The sequence below is a fragment of the Notothenia coriiceps genome, unplaced genomic scaffold, assembly GCF_000735185.1.
Source record: "Notothenia coriiceps isolate Sejong01 unplaced genomic scaffold, NC01 NC01_scaffold00019360, whole genome shotgun sequence".
Taxonomy (NCBI): domain Eukaryota; kingdom Metazoa; phylum Chordata; class Actinopteri; order Perciformes; family Nototheniidae; genus Notothenia; species Notothenia coriiceps.
In genome coordinates, this window is record NW_011352061.1 from 412,493 (window position 1) to 423,938 (window position 11,446).

General features: G+C 41.4%; 2 protein-coding genes across 2 annotated transcripts in view; both read left to right on the top strand.

The window, feature by feature from the left end:
* ahr2 (aryl hydrocarbon receptor 2) overlaps positions 1–5,667 on the top strand; it is a 37,265-nt gene extending 31,598 nt beyond the window's left edge. Inside the window, exons 8-11 of the mRNA XM_010778753.1 lie at positions 213–322; positions 485–626; positions 839–2,423; positions 2,506–5,667. Of these exons, the coding sequence (XP_010777055.1) occupies positions 213–322; positions 485–626; positions 839–2,423; positions 2,506–2,592 (1,924 nt within the window). The 3' untranslated portion in view covers positions 2,593–5,667. The remainder of the gene's footprint in view (positions 1–212; positions 323–484; positions 627–838; positions 2,424–2,505) is intronic.
* A 1,340-nt stretch (positions 5,668–7,007) lies between these two features.
* Positions 7,008–11,446, top strand: part of ahr1b (aryl hydrocarbon receptor 1b) — a 17,727-nt gene continuing 13,288 nt past the window's right edge. Inside the window, exons 1-2 of the mRNA XM_010778754.1 lie at positions 7,008–7,096; positions 8,060–8,247. Of these exons, the coding sequence (XP_010777056.1) occupies positions 7,056–7,096; positions 8,060–8,247 (229 nt within the window). The 5' untranslated portion in view covers positions 7,008–7,055. The remainder of the gene's footprint in view (positions 7,097–8,059; positions 8,248–11,446) is intronic.

Below are 11,446 nucleotides of genomic sequence, written 5' to 3' on the forward strand. Positions count from 1 at the left end.
CAACGGAGGCCTCCAACATCAACAAGGCTAGTGAGCAGTCTCCCATGCTGCTGGCAGGACGCACACACACAGACGCGCACACACAGACGCACACACACACACACACACACACACACACCTGACTCAGATACTTTTCACATATCTCATGATCTTTGATCTTTATTTGAAACATTTAAAGTGTTTTTAATTGACTGTATCTTCCTCTTCCTCAGGGGTGAGGTGGTTCTGGGTTACAGTGAAGTGGAGATCCGCATGAAAGGCTCCGGCTACAACTTCATCCACGCTGCAGACATGATGTACTGTGCCGACAGCCACGTGAGAAGTGAGTCAGGGCTTTGTATAAAATAAATGACATATTGGGGTATAAATCAAGATTTAGGTCTAAATAAGAGGTTGATTCAGGCTTTTGGTTCTGTTTGTTCTAGTTTAACTCTAGGCTGACGTATGAACAAATGTATTGACTCTTTTTTTTTGTCGTTTCCAGTGATGAAGACCGGAGAGACCGGCTTCATCATCTTCAGGCTTCTGTCTAAAAGTCGAACGTGGGTTTGGGTGCAGACCAACGCCCGGATGGTGTTCAAGGCGGGGACACCGGACTTCATCGTGGCCCGGCAGAGAGCGCTGACGTGAGTCTCTCTTTGATTTATCTTTTATTGCACATTTTATACATTATACTATGTGTATGTGATTTTATTTTGTTTGACATTTTTACTTGAATTTCTTATGTTTTCTTTCTTTCTTTTTATTTCACATTCTTAAATATTTGTATTCTAGTTTATATTTTATTTTCCCTGGGATAAATAAAGTATTCTGGTTCTGATTTCCTTTCTCCTGGCAGAAATGAGGAAGGGGAGGAACACCTGCTCCTCCGTCAGCTGCCGCTTCCGTTTAACTTCGCCACCGGAGAGGCGTTGCTTTACAACGTCGCCCCCACCGTGGACGTGCCTGAAACCTGCTCCGCCCCCAAGCAGAGGAAGCTGGACACGGTGAGCCGCGAATCCTTGCTGGGCTGCATGCTGAGTCAGGACCAGTCGCTGTACTGCGAGCACAGCGAGAATCTCACCTCCATCAACGACGCCGCCTTCAAGAACACGCACGCCACCGTCAGCGTCCCCGGGGACATGTGGCAGCTCACTACAGCCAAACCCATGGTGGGCAGCCTGGTGAAGACTGATGCCACGGTGCAGGACATGATGGAGACCCTGCAGCAGATCCTAGGGGACGCTGAGCTCAGCGAGGCCCTGGAGGTGGAGCCCGATGAGCTGAAGAGCTGGGAGAGCACGCTGCTGAAGATGAGCAGCTGTGAGATGAGCGAGGACCTGGACGAGATCCTCAACAACGATATCCTGTCCTACGTGGAGGAGCAGCTGCAGAGGGACGGCGGGCTCAATCTGCCCGATGATGGACCAGCATGCATCTCTGCTTTGGACCTCCAGAGCCAGAATCCAGAGCAGGACTTCGGCTGGGATCTGGAGAACCAGCTGATCCCCAACGGACAGCCGACTCAGGGCCTCGGGATGATGAAGCTCTCCCACATGGATGTTCCTCAGATGAGGCTCAACGGCCCCTCGTTGCAGGAGACGCTCCCCATGTCGGCTGGTCTTCATCTGGGGATCACAGGAGCTCCCGTTTCCTTCCCCCCCGCGGCAACAACACAGAGGTCCCTGCCGGTCGCTGCTAAAGAGAACAACCTCGGAGCATTCAGGCAAAGCAATCATTTGAACCAAATGGCCCCGCAGTTGCAGATGCGGACCCCCAGCCTGCCCATGGGCCTACAGGACCAAAGCGCTAAGAGACAGTTAAACCCCGTGTTCAGATTTCAGGCAAACCAGTGGAGCTCCTCCTCCATCCCCAACCAAGCCACTTTTGCAGAAACATACACCCAAAATATTTCAAACGAGTCCGGTTTTACCGCGGACGCTACGAGCTGCTTACAGGGACACTTTGCACTTCAGAACAGCGAGAATCAAAGATGGCTTCCAGAGCCGCAGCTGATCTCCAGTGGACACCAACAGATGGACGCCTGCCTCAACCAAATGTCGGGCTTCCAGAGGACTCCTCACCCCGGAGTGGTGGTGATGCAGGACGCAGTCAACGGCAGGCCGATCTTCATGACCCCAGAGACTCCGAGCGGGCCGTTTCCTGTTCAGCAGGTCATGAAGCCGCCCCCCTCCATCAGCTGCATGTTCAGGAACGCCCCCGGAACGTCTGTGCCTGTGAACGGAGTACACCTGACCCAGAGACTGAATCCCGTCAGCAACCCCATTCCCTCCCAGCCGCCGCGCTTCTACCAGGCGGGGGTCATGCCGGGGAGGACGGCCATCCCCAACCCCGACGAGGCGGCGCTGTCCTGCGAGACGGCAATGGCGCTCGACCCCAACGGACTCCTGCAGCCGTACCTGAACTACAACGAACAGACACAGGTAGATATAATATCAAAGCAATCAGAAACTGTATCTCAAACTGAACTAATAAAAATGTATAATTGTATTTCTGTTTTCGCAGATCAACAGCCGTCCAGTGGTGGGTAACGGAGGGTTCCCCTACTCTTCGCTGCCCAATGGGAACGCATACTACTCAGAGAACAAATAGGAAAACTGCCGCTGTGACTCCAGGGCGGCAGAGGATCCCGACCCGGACTGAAACACGGATTAAAGGAATCAAAAAGACTCCTGTCTCTAAACCTGAAAGAGGATCGGACTGAAAAACTGAAATGTGCCAGAGGAGGAGGAAGAGGGGACAAAACAGGACGCGAATCCTTCCTCTTTTTACCTCTTGTTAGGAAACACGGAGGAAAGCTTTGTTTCAGGACGGGAGACATTTCCCTCTTTGGACCACGAAAAAAAGATTACCGATTACCTTATTCTAATCAATTGGAGACTCTTGATTTTCTGCCAGGATGGAGGAGGAGGGAAAATCCACCAAATGAACTCCTTTATCCTCATCCTCAATGTCTCTTTTTAAAAACCCACTTTTACTGTGGAAAACAGTAAATACCTGTGTTCTTCCACTACGAATCAATGATGACCGACAAGTCTACCTGCAAAAGTGTACATTTGCAGATTTTTTTCTTTATTGCAATTGACCCTCTTCCACAGATAGAGCTAGTCTGTTAAATATGGAAGTTATTCTGTCTCAAAACATGATGAACATGTTGGATTTACGAGTGTAAGACAGTGCATGCTTGCTTTTTTACGCTGGCTGAGCCGTGCAAAAACAATGATAGCTTATTGTTGCATTGTTATCAGAAGAAATGCATCATTTAATCTGCTTGATCCCCTGGAGCTATTAGCACTTAAAAAAGAGAGATATTTCACTTACATTACAAAAAAGAGACTTGAAGGATGAGGAAGAGGTGGGCCTGAATCTACTTCCTGTTAATCCTCTCCCGTCAAATACCATACTCACTTATTTTGAGCGCTCAGAAGGATAAAATATATCTAATTTTGTTGTCGTCGTTGTTTTGTCCTTTTGAAAAGGCGTCTGGATTTCGTTCATTTCAACTCTTCACTGCGCAGACAGGGTATTCAAAAAGAAAACGCACAACATAATCATCCTGCTAAGAAAGAAAATCACGACTTAAAGATGATTCAGTGAAAGCAGCTGCTTGTTAGTGCCTCTTTTATATATTGTTAAAGCATTCAATCAGAGCTTTCATCACTGAGCCAGTTCTTCCTTTTTCTTCTTTTTTTTTTTATATTTCTGTGTTGTTGTTTTCCTGTTTTAGGGAGAGAGAAAAAAGTCACATTTCCACTGGGAATATTTGCAAAAGAAATCGTTTAAACTGCCCTCGCCTTAACTTCACAAAGCCAACTTGTGACATATGTTTGCACTATTCCTTTAAATGTGTTTCCCAAAGCATAGAAATTGTAACTAAAAGAGAGCTTCCTTACGCAAAATGAACTGGACCCTCTAGATTAGATAGATATTGGATCATGAAATCATTATTATGTCTTATTTAAATAAAAAAGAATTGTCCTTTTTTAGAATTGCCCCAGACTGAGAGTAAAAGCTAAGCACTTACTGCCTTTAATACACAACCTTTTGAACATGAAAGCATGGAAACATGTCACAGCAGAGGCACACGATGTAAATAAGAACCTGAAGATGAGCATAACAGGGCCCCTTTAAAACTGTCTCTTAAATTCGTTTTTCTTTTTTTTAATCGAATAGTCAGTCTCTCGCTATGAAACTAAATATGAGAGCAGACTTTTTATTCATATTTCCGTCCTCTTCCTCTTTCCTGTTTATTTCCTTGTGGTTAATTTATGGTTCGGACGACCGGGGAATATCGACGATCGTCCGGCAGCGAAAAAAACACAGAAGTAAGAACAGTTAAAGGCAGCTATTGTATATTTTAAATAAGGAAAAAAATGGAAAAAATGCTTAACAAGTGCCTTTTAATTGACCTCTTTTTGATTGTCTTTTTATTTTCTTCAAAACAACCCGATTCAGCACTTAGATTGGAAATAAAACATCACGGGAAAGCCTTTGAATTGCAAGAAATCTGTGTCGCATCATCAGTACTGAGCCATGAAATCTGATTTATGTCTAAGTTTCACTATCAGCACTTACTGTATGTACTTTTTTTAAAACTCCTAAAAGAAGGTTTTGATTTTAGAAGCTGTAATAGACAAAAGTAGTGACAGCTGACTTGAATGTTGCCTTAAATACCAAAAAGAGTAGTAAATAAAGCCATCTGTGATTCTTTATTCTGCAGGATACCAAAGGGAAAAGACAGAAAACTAATATTTTGTTAAAGAATTCTACTTTCTGTGGATCATTTCTGCACATGAACAGCAGGAAATAGACCCGAGTGATTGTAGTTGTGTGTGAAAATGATATGAATATTCACAAAATTACAAATATGCTGCATTCATGTCACATTTAAGTGCCTAGTAGTAGTGTTGATTTGTGGCATCATAGGAACAAGTGAGTTGTAGAAAGGCATTATGGATAATGTAGTCGTTTTTTTGATTGATTTGGCTCGATTTCATTTCGAAAATGCCCTATTTGTATGAAATGCGATCATAAAGATAACTCTCATTCTGATTTTGCTCAAATAGTATTTAAAAAAGCAGTGAAAAACATGTATTTTACTCTTAAATCGACTTAATTACTGTAAGTATTACAGTGAAATCCCAGCCTTTCTCCCTATTATGATCATTTCGACAGCAGATTCACCAAAAATAAAAACCAAAAATCATCACAGATGGATGTTAAAAAGTACACATTTAAAAGACTCAAAGTGTGCTTTCAATTCAATCACAAAGTATTCATATCAAAATATATATTGTTGCTTGCCTCTAGTTGGGAAAAAAAGCCTTATGTACTTATTATACTTTTAAACCGTGGAGGCAAAGGCTCCACATTGCAGTATCTTTGTGTACCTGTATATAAATATATATATTTGTCTTTTTTTCAAAATACGTAATGTCCTATATTGTGTATTTTATTGTTGCGTTAACCTGACTCACGCCTTCATCATTTTTTGTACATTTTCTGCACAGCATATACAAATGTTAACCTCTTGTTATGATGTTTTCTGTTTTTTTGTAACTTTTAAGCATATTATATCTCGTGGATTTGCTTTCATCATTGTGCCTCTGACAGTGTATTGAGTCAATCTTTTCCTGCTCACCATATTAAAGGTGATCTGATCACACACAGAAGTGTCCTTGTCCTCCGGGCTCTGAATAAACAGCTTTATTTTTTGAATATTTTAACAATATGAGGAATATTATAATATGAGGAAATGTGTAAAAATACAGATTATTATTTGCTGGGAAGAGAAAAGTTGATGGTCAATGAAAAGATAGAGACGAAAATAACTTTACTTCCACGGCCCTTTTCTTTAATGATAAATGACAATTTTGTCATTTAAATATTTGGAAAATGAACATAAAGCCTTATTTTTATGCCATTTAGATGGAATTATATTTTTGATGCATATTATTTTATTTATCCTACATTAATATTGTACTTTTTGTCCAATGCAATAGTCTGAAGTGTCCACAAGATGGCACTGTATCTCTACATTCTGGCAATTTAATATATCTTTCATGTTTGTCAATCTGCTCCCCGCCACCGCCTGGTGGCCAGGGATAAAAAAAAACTGTCTTATATTGTCTTACTCTGACATGCTGCATTACAAAGTAAGTTCACTGAAATGTCCCCATTACTGTTTTTAATTAAAATATTTATCTCCTTAATTAAAGACAAACATTTTACCGTAAAGTGGACAAAACTGTTGAAAAACAGGGACCTTTCACCATTTAAGATGTATACAAAAACACTAATTATATATCCTATAATATGACATATTCACCGCCTTTACCTATATTACAATATTCATAATACATAGGAATGTTATTACTAAAGAAAACAATCCTAATTGTTATGTTTTAGTTTTTCAAACAATTTCATAAAATGACACAAACATATGTCTGTTAAAATATTTTTTTAAAGCAATATTTTTTTATATAATAAGTGCTTTATACTACTTTTTCTGTAGTATTTTTAAATTTTTGTTAAAGATTAAATGTACAAAAAAAAAAGTCAACCGTTATTTTTTGACGTGACGTAACCTTTGACCCGATGCGCGCTCCCGTCTTCAAATCAGTTCCCGGGGAGCGCGCTCTGGTTGAGTGAGAGCAGTAGAGAGAGGAGAGAGAAGAGGACGGAGAAAGGCGAACGACATTTAACTTCATAACGTTTTAATTTGAACATTTGTTGGGACTGAACTCCGTGCGCAGGATGTGGGAGTTAAACTGAGGTTATTTTTTAGCGGAACCCTTGGGGAATTTGACGCAGCGGAGGAGCGCCATGGACGGGATAACCGGAGTGACAGTGCCCCTGTGATGGTCCGGTAATAACACTTCGACAGGGAGCTTTACTGGGTCCGTTTGATCATCTTTCATACAGTGAATTATTCACGGTTCTGGTTCCTACCACTGCTACTGGATTTTACTCTGTGGAGCTTTTTATATTTACTTATAAATTAAGAGTTTATGGATATTCTCCAGCTTCACTGTGAATAAATCGACGTCAACAACATGTATTCTGTACGGAAAAGAAGAAAACCGGCCCAGAAGGGGTGAGTTTGTGTCTTTTTTTGACGTTATTTCATAAAAAGCTGTTATTTTTGTCTTTAAAGACATGTATTATTTCGTTTAATATATTATTACAGTTAATAACATAAATATATCAGGTCTAAATATGTTAAAAAGCTATATTTTAGCACTATACAGTAGCTTGACTGATACCTGTTTTTCTATGACTAATATGCCAATATGGATTCTTGAGAATATTAAAAGTTAAGATTGTCATTTTAATCCGCTTGGATACCCATTGCCTATTGGCTATATGGCACACAAAACTCCCAATGCCAGATCATAATTGGTGAATATAATATATGTTTTAGACCAGGGGTGTCAAACTCAATTTCATCGCGGGCCTCATTAGCATTATGGTTGCACTCAAAGGGCCGGTTGTAACTATATAAATAATATACATAAATATATAATATATATTAAATAATGTATTATATTACATTATTGCCTCTGAATTGGATTATTATCGGATAGGGTAATAACTTCGTAATTAACTACGTCTGAAAGCAGAAGTCCAGGGCAAATAATTCCAAGTCTCTTCAGTGCGCATGTCACAAAATGAGATGCTTTGCGGGACATGTATAGGCAATGTGCTTTTGTAAAGTGGCATGTAACCGTATAATAATCTTTGCAAGCTCTTGCGGGCCACATAAAATGAAGTTGCGGGCCGAATTTTGCCCCGGGCCTTGAGTTTGACACCCCTGTTTTAGACTGAATCTCAAACCCAACACTGCTATATTTTTATATTGTCATCAAATGGAAATATTCTGGATGTCTCTTGGGCATTCTTTTAATGACATGTCCTCATTATTCTGCCTCATAATTGAGATTTCTAAGGAAACATTAGGATTTAGACTAGTACACCCTATTTGTGACCCTCCTGATGGGAATATCATTATTTTTGATATATGAAAAAAGTGTTAAATAACACTGCTTATTCTGTCCAGAACCAAACCGGCCCCAGCTGAAAGTGCCAAGTCCAACCCATCCAAACGGCACCGGGACCGCCTGAACTCGGAGTTGGACCGCCTGGCCAGCCTGCTGCCCTTCCCCCAGGACGTCGTCTCCAGCCTGGACAAACTGTCCATCCTCAGGCTCAGCGTCAGCTTCCTGCGCACCAAGAACTTCTTCTCTGGTAGGAAACACAAGATTACAGTGAAATATCAAAGACAAGAGGGATCCCCTTACTGCAGGAGGACCCTGTCTTGAGAGTACTTGGATGCAGGTACTCCGCAGAGTAAAATGTGGATAAACACCAGGCTTATGATTATGGGGGTGTGTTTTTGATGAACGGTCTAATAGGATGTTTAAAAAGTGGTTGCATGTGTGTTTCCAGATTCAGCTTACTGTATACATTAAGTATTATGTTCTTTTTGATTATCTTCCCTATAAAGTTGTCTATTGGAAAGTCTTTCTACAGCGCAGGTGGCAGGTCACACTTCAGCTAATGCATCAGAGGATGTTGCATTAGTAAATAACAAAACGGGAGGCGCTAAAATACTCTGGCGCTATCAGTAGTGGTTTAGAAATAGTGACGATGATGAATCTTGAACTTGAGAAAGAAAATGAAGCTGGTGTATGTCAGTGTCTTTAAAAACCGGCTGCCTACTGAAACACTGAAATAGCTTTTCACACCTCACACACAACCTGCGGACACTCAGGCAGAAGCAGATGTAGAAGTCAAAGAAAGAAGGTCAGGGAAAGACTGTGAAAATGAATTTGATCATTCAGATCTATAAAGACATCGGAAACTTGGAAGTCATTAATCATGTCCCTCTGGTTTTCTTCGTATTTGTGGCGTTTGTTTGGCCAAACGCTGATGTGCTCTGATATCCACACAGCCTCTCAGCAGCTGCTTGCTTTAATAATTCAGTCAAACTGGGCCTGGAGAATTCATACAACCCCCCCCAAAAAAAATTGAATATCTTAACGATCATGAGAGGCCGTGACCTTTGTGTCTGTCTGTTTAAGAAGAAGTAAAGTGGCTTTGTCGAGGAGTAAGCAGGCTTACAGGCATAACAGATGGATTTTAGGATTGTTTGTGTGTGTGTGTGTGTGTGTGTGTGTGTGTGTGTGTGTGTGTGTGTGTGTGTGTGTGTGTGTGTGTGTGTGTGTGTGTGTGTGTGTGTGTGTGTGTGTGTGTGTGTGTGTGTGTGTGTGTTCACAGATTTGCTGTGAAAGGCAGATTTTAAATCTGTCCAAACAACACAAACAGCCTTCAGAAATCCCCAAATCTCCCAAGAGAGGAGTTTAATTTACTACACGATTATCAAAACAGCTTTTTGAAGAATTGCTTATACTTCCAGGACACATTTCATATGTTTGAGATGCCTTTTTTAAAACCGTCTTTCAATATTAACAACTGGGAGTCATAAAATGTTGTATTGTAATATTTAGCAATACTTAAATGTGACAGTATGCACAAATCTGGACTTAAATACATCTCTCAAATGCCAGTTCAAACTGTCAGAGGTGTCAAAGTGTGTATTTCTTCAGTGATTTTATAAAGTAATATCTTTGCATAATAATTCCCAAGACCTATGTTTAGTAAGTTGTTAATAATTGAACAGGCTTCCCACAATAATCATCCTTTTAGCAGCTAAATCAGTGAGTTAATCAGGCTTTAACCTGAGTGTCTGCTTGTAAACAGACCTGCAGACACTGCTCTGTACAGAAGGTGTGACCCCTTGCTGACCCCTCCCTCATGGTAACGTTTCTATACACCCTCACAGCATAGTAGGTCAGCTCCTCTCGCCCGTGGCCACTAGTCGACCCCTGTCCCAGAGTCTCTGGGTAATGGAGGTCTGAGGAGATGAAAGCCTCGGAGAATAAAAACACAGCAGGATTATCCACTCACAGCCGCTTTACAGGGCGAAAGGGGAGGGGAGGGACACAGGCGCCCACTTTTCAACTTTTGACTCCTGAAACCTCAGAAAAATTCAAATTCAAGCGTCCATGGTGTATTTATTTGGATCTTTTCTTCACAGAGCCGAGTTAGAGCTAACTCTAGTCAGCCCCCATGGCGGTGTCACTTTCTGTTAGCATAGGGAAGAAGTAGGCTGGGTTTAAGTGAGGTGACACAACAGGAAACCATTTCATGTAGTGGGAATGGTGCATTTCTGTGCACTCGTTATGCCTAAAAGATCCTAATTAACTCGCACAAATGTTAAGTAATGTCTCGTGTGTGTGTGTGTGTGTGTGTGTGTGTGTGTGTGTGTGTGTGTGTGTGTGTGTGTGTGTGTGTGTGTGTGTGTGTGTGTGTGTGTGTGTGCGTGTGTTCACATCTGTCCCTGTGGAGTCATCTGCCCATCAGAGCAGATTAGTGGTGATTTATGTAGTAAATTGTGTTTTCTATTATATTATTCCCTACCTCTGTTCCATGCTGCTTCCTCTCTGTTTACATTTGCATCTTATATGTCACAGTTATTCAAGCTGTATTGGAGAGAACCCAGAGGGATAGAGTATGATTAAAACAGCAGAATAAAGCGTTCATAAAGCCTCCTGAATATTTCAACAGACAAATTGTAGTTTCTGCTGTTGATGTTGTCATCCAGGGCCATGCTTTGCACTCGGTTGAACCTTTGAAATATTTATTTTGGTGGCGGCGATGAGCAGCAGGATTAGACGGGTCATGGCGGGTGTCATCGTCCTGCAGACTGACGGAGCCAAGACACGAGCTGCTTGTGGTTCACCTTTTGGACACACAGTTGGAACAGTCTTAGTCTATAGTTACATGACGTCTTTCTGTCGTTAAGGAACTGAAACTGAGTGAAAACGAGGACAAATATTAACATTATTCGTCTAATAATTAAAGCTTGGTTCTGGATATTTCTCTCTTTTTTCAGACACATTTTCTTTCACAGGAAGCAAATTTAGCCCTGAAACTTTGGGTTTTTCTATTCATCAGGGCTGCATGTGACCATTTGTATCATCATGGATTGATCCGCAGAGCCCTTTACTGTCTTTGCCACTCTAAAACCAAAATATATGAACTTTAATTTGAAAATAAAACTGAAAAACGGCAGGAGATCTTCATATTTGATGATGATGAGTAATCGTTGTAGCTTATTACCCTCGTTAAATGTGAAAATGTGCTGCTGCTTACATACATTTGCTGCGTTATGTGAAAAATACTATAGTATATATTTTTAAATCATGATGTTTAATCTAGCCAGCAGTAAGTACAATTCTTAAATACGGAGTATGGAGCTCGCTCTCCTCCTCTGTAGTGAGTCAGAGGAGCGTCTGTTGTGATGTTTTTATTGGCTGTTGGTGTCCTCGCCGCCCTGAGTTGTGCCAACAGACGTCCCTCCCCCTCCCTCCTCCCCCTCCCT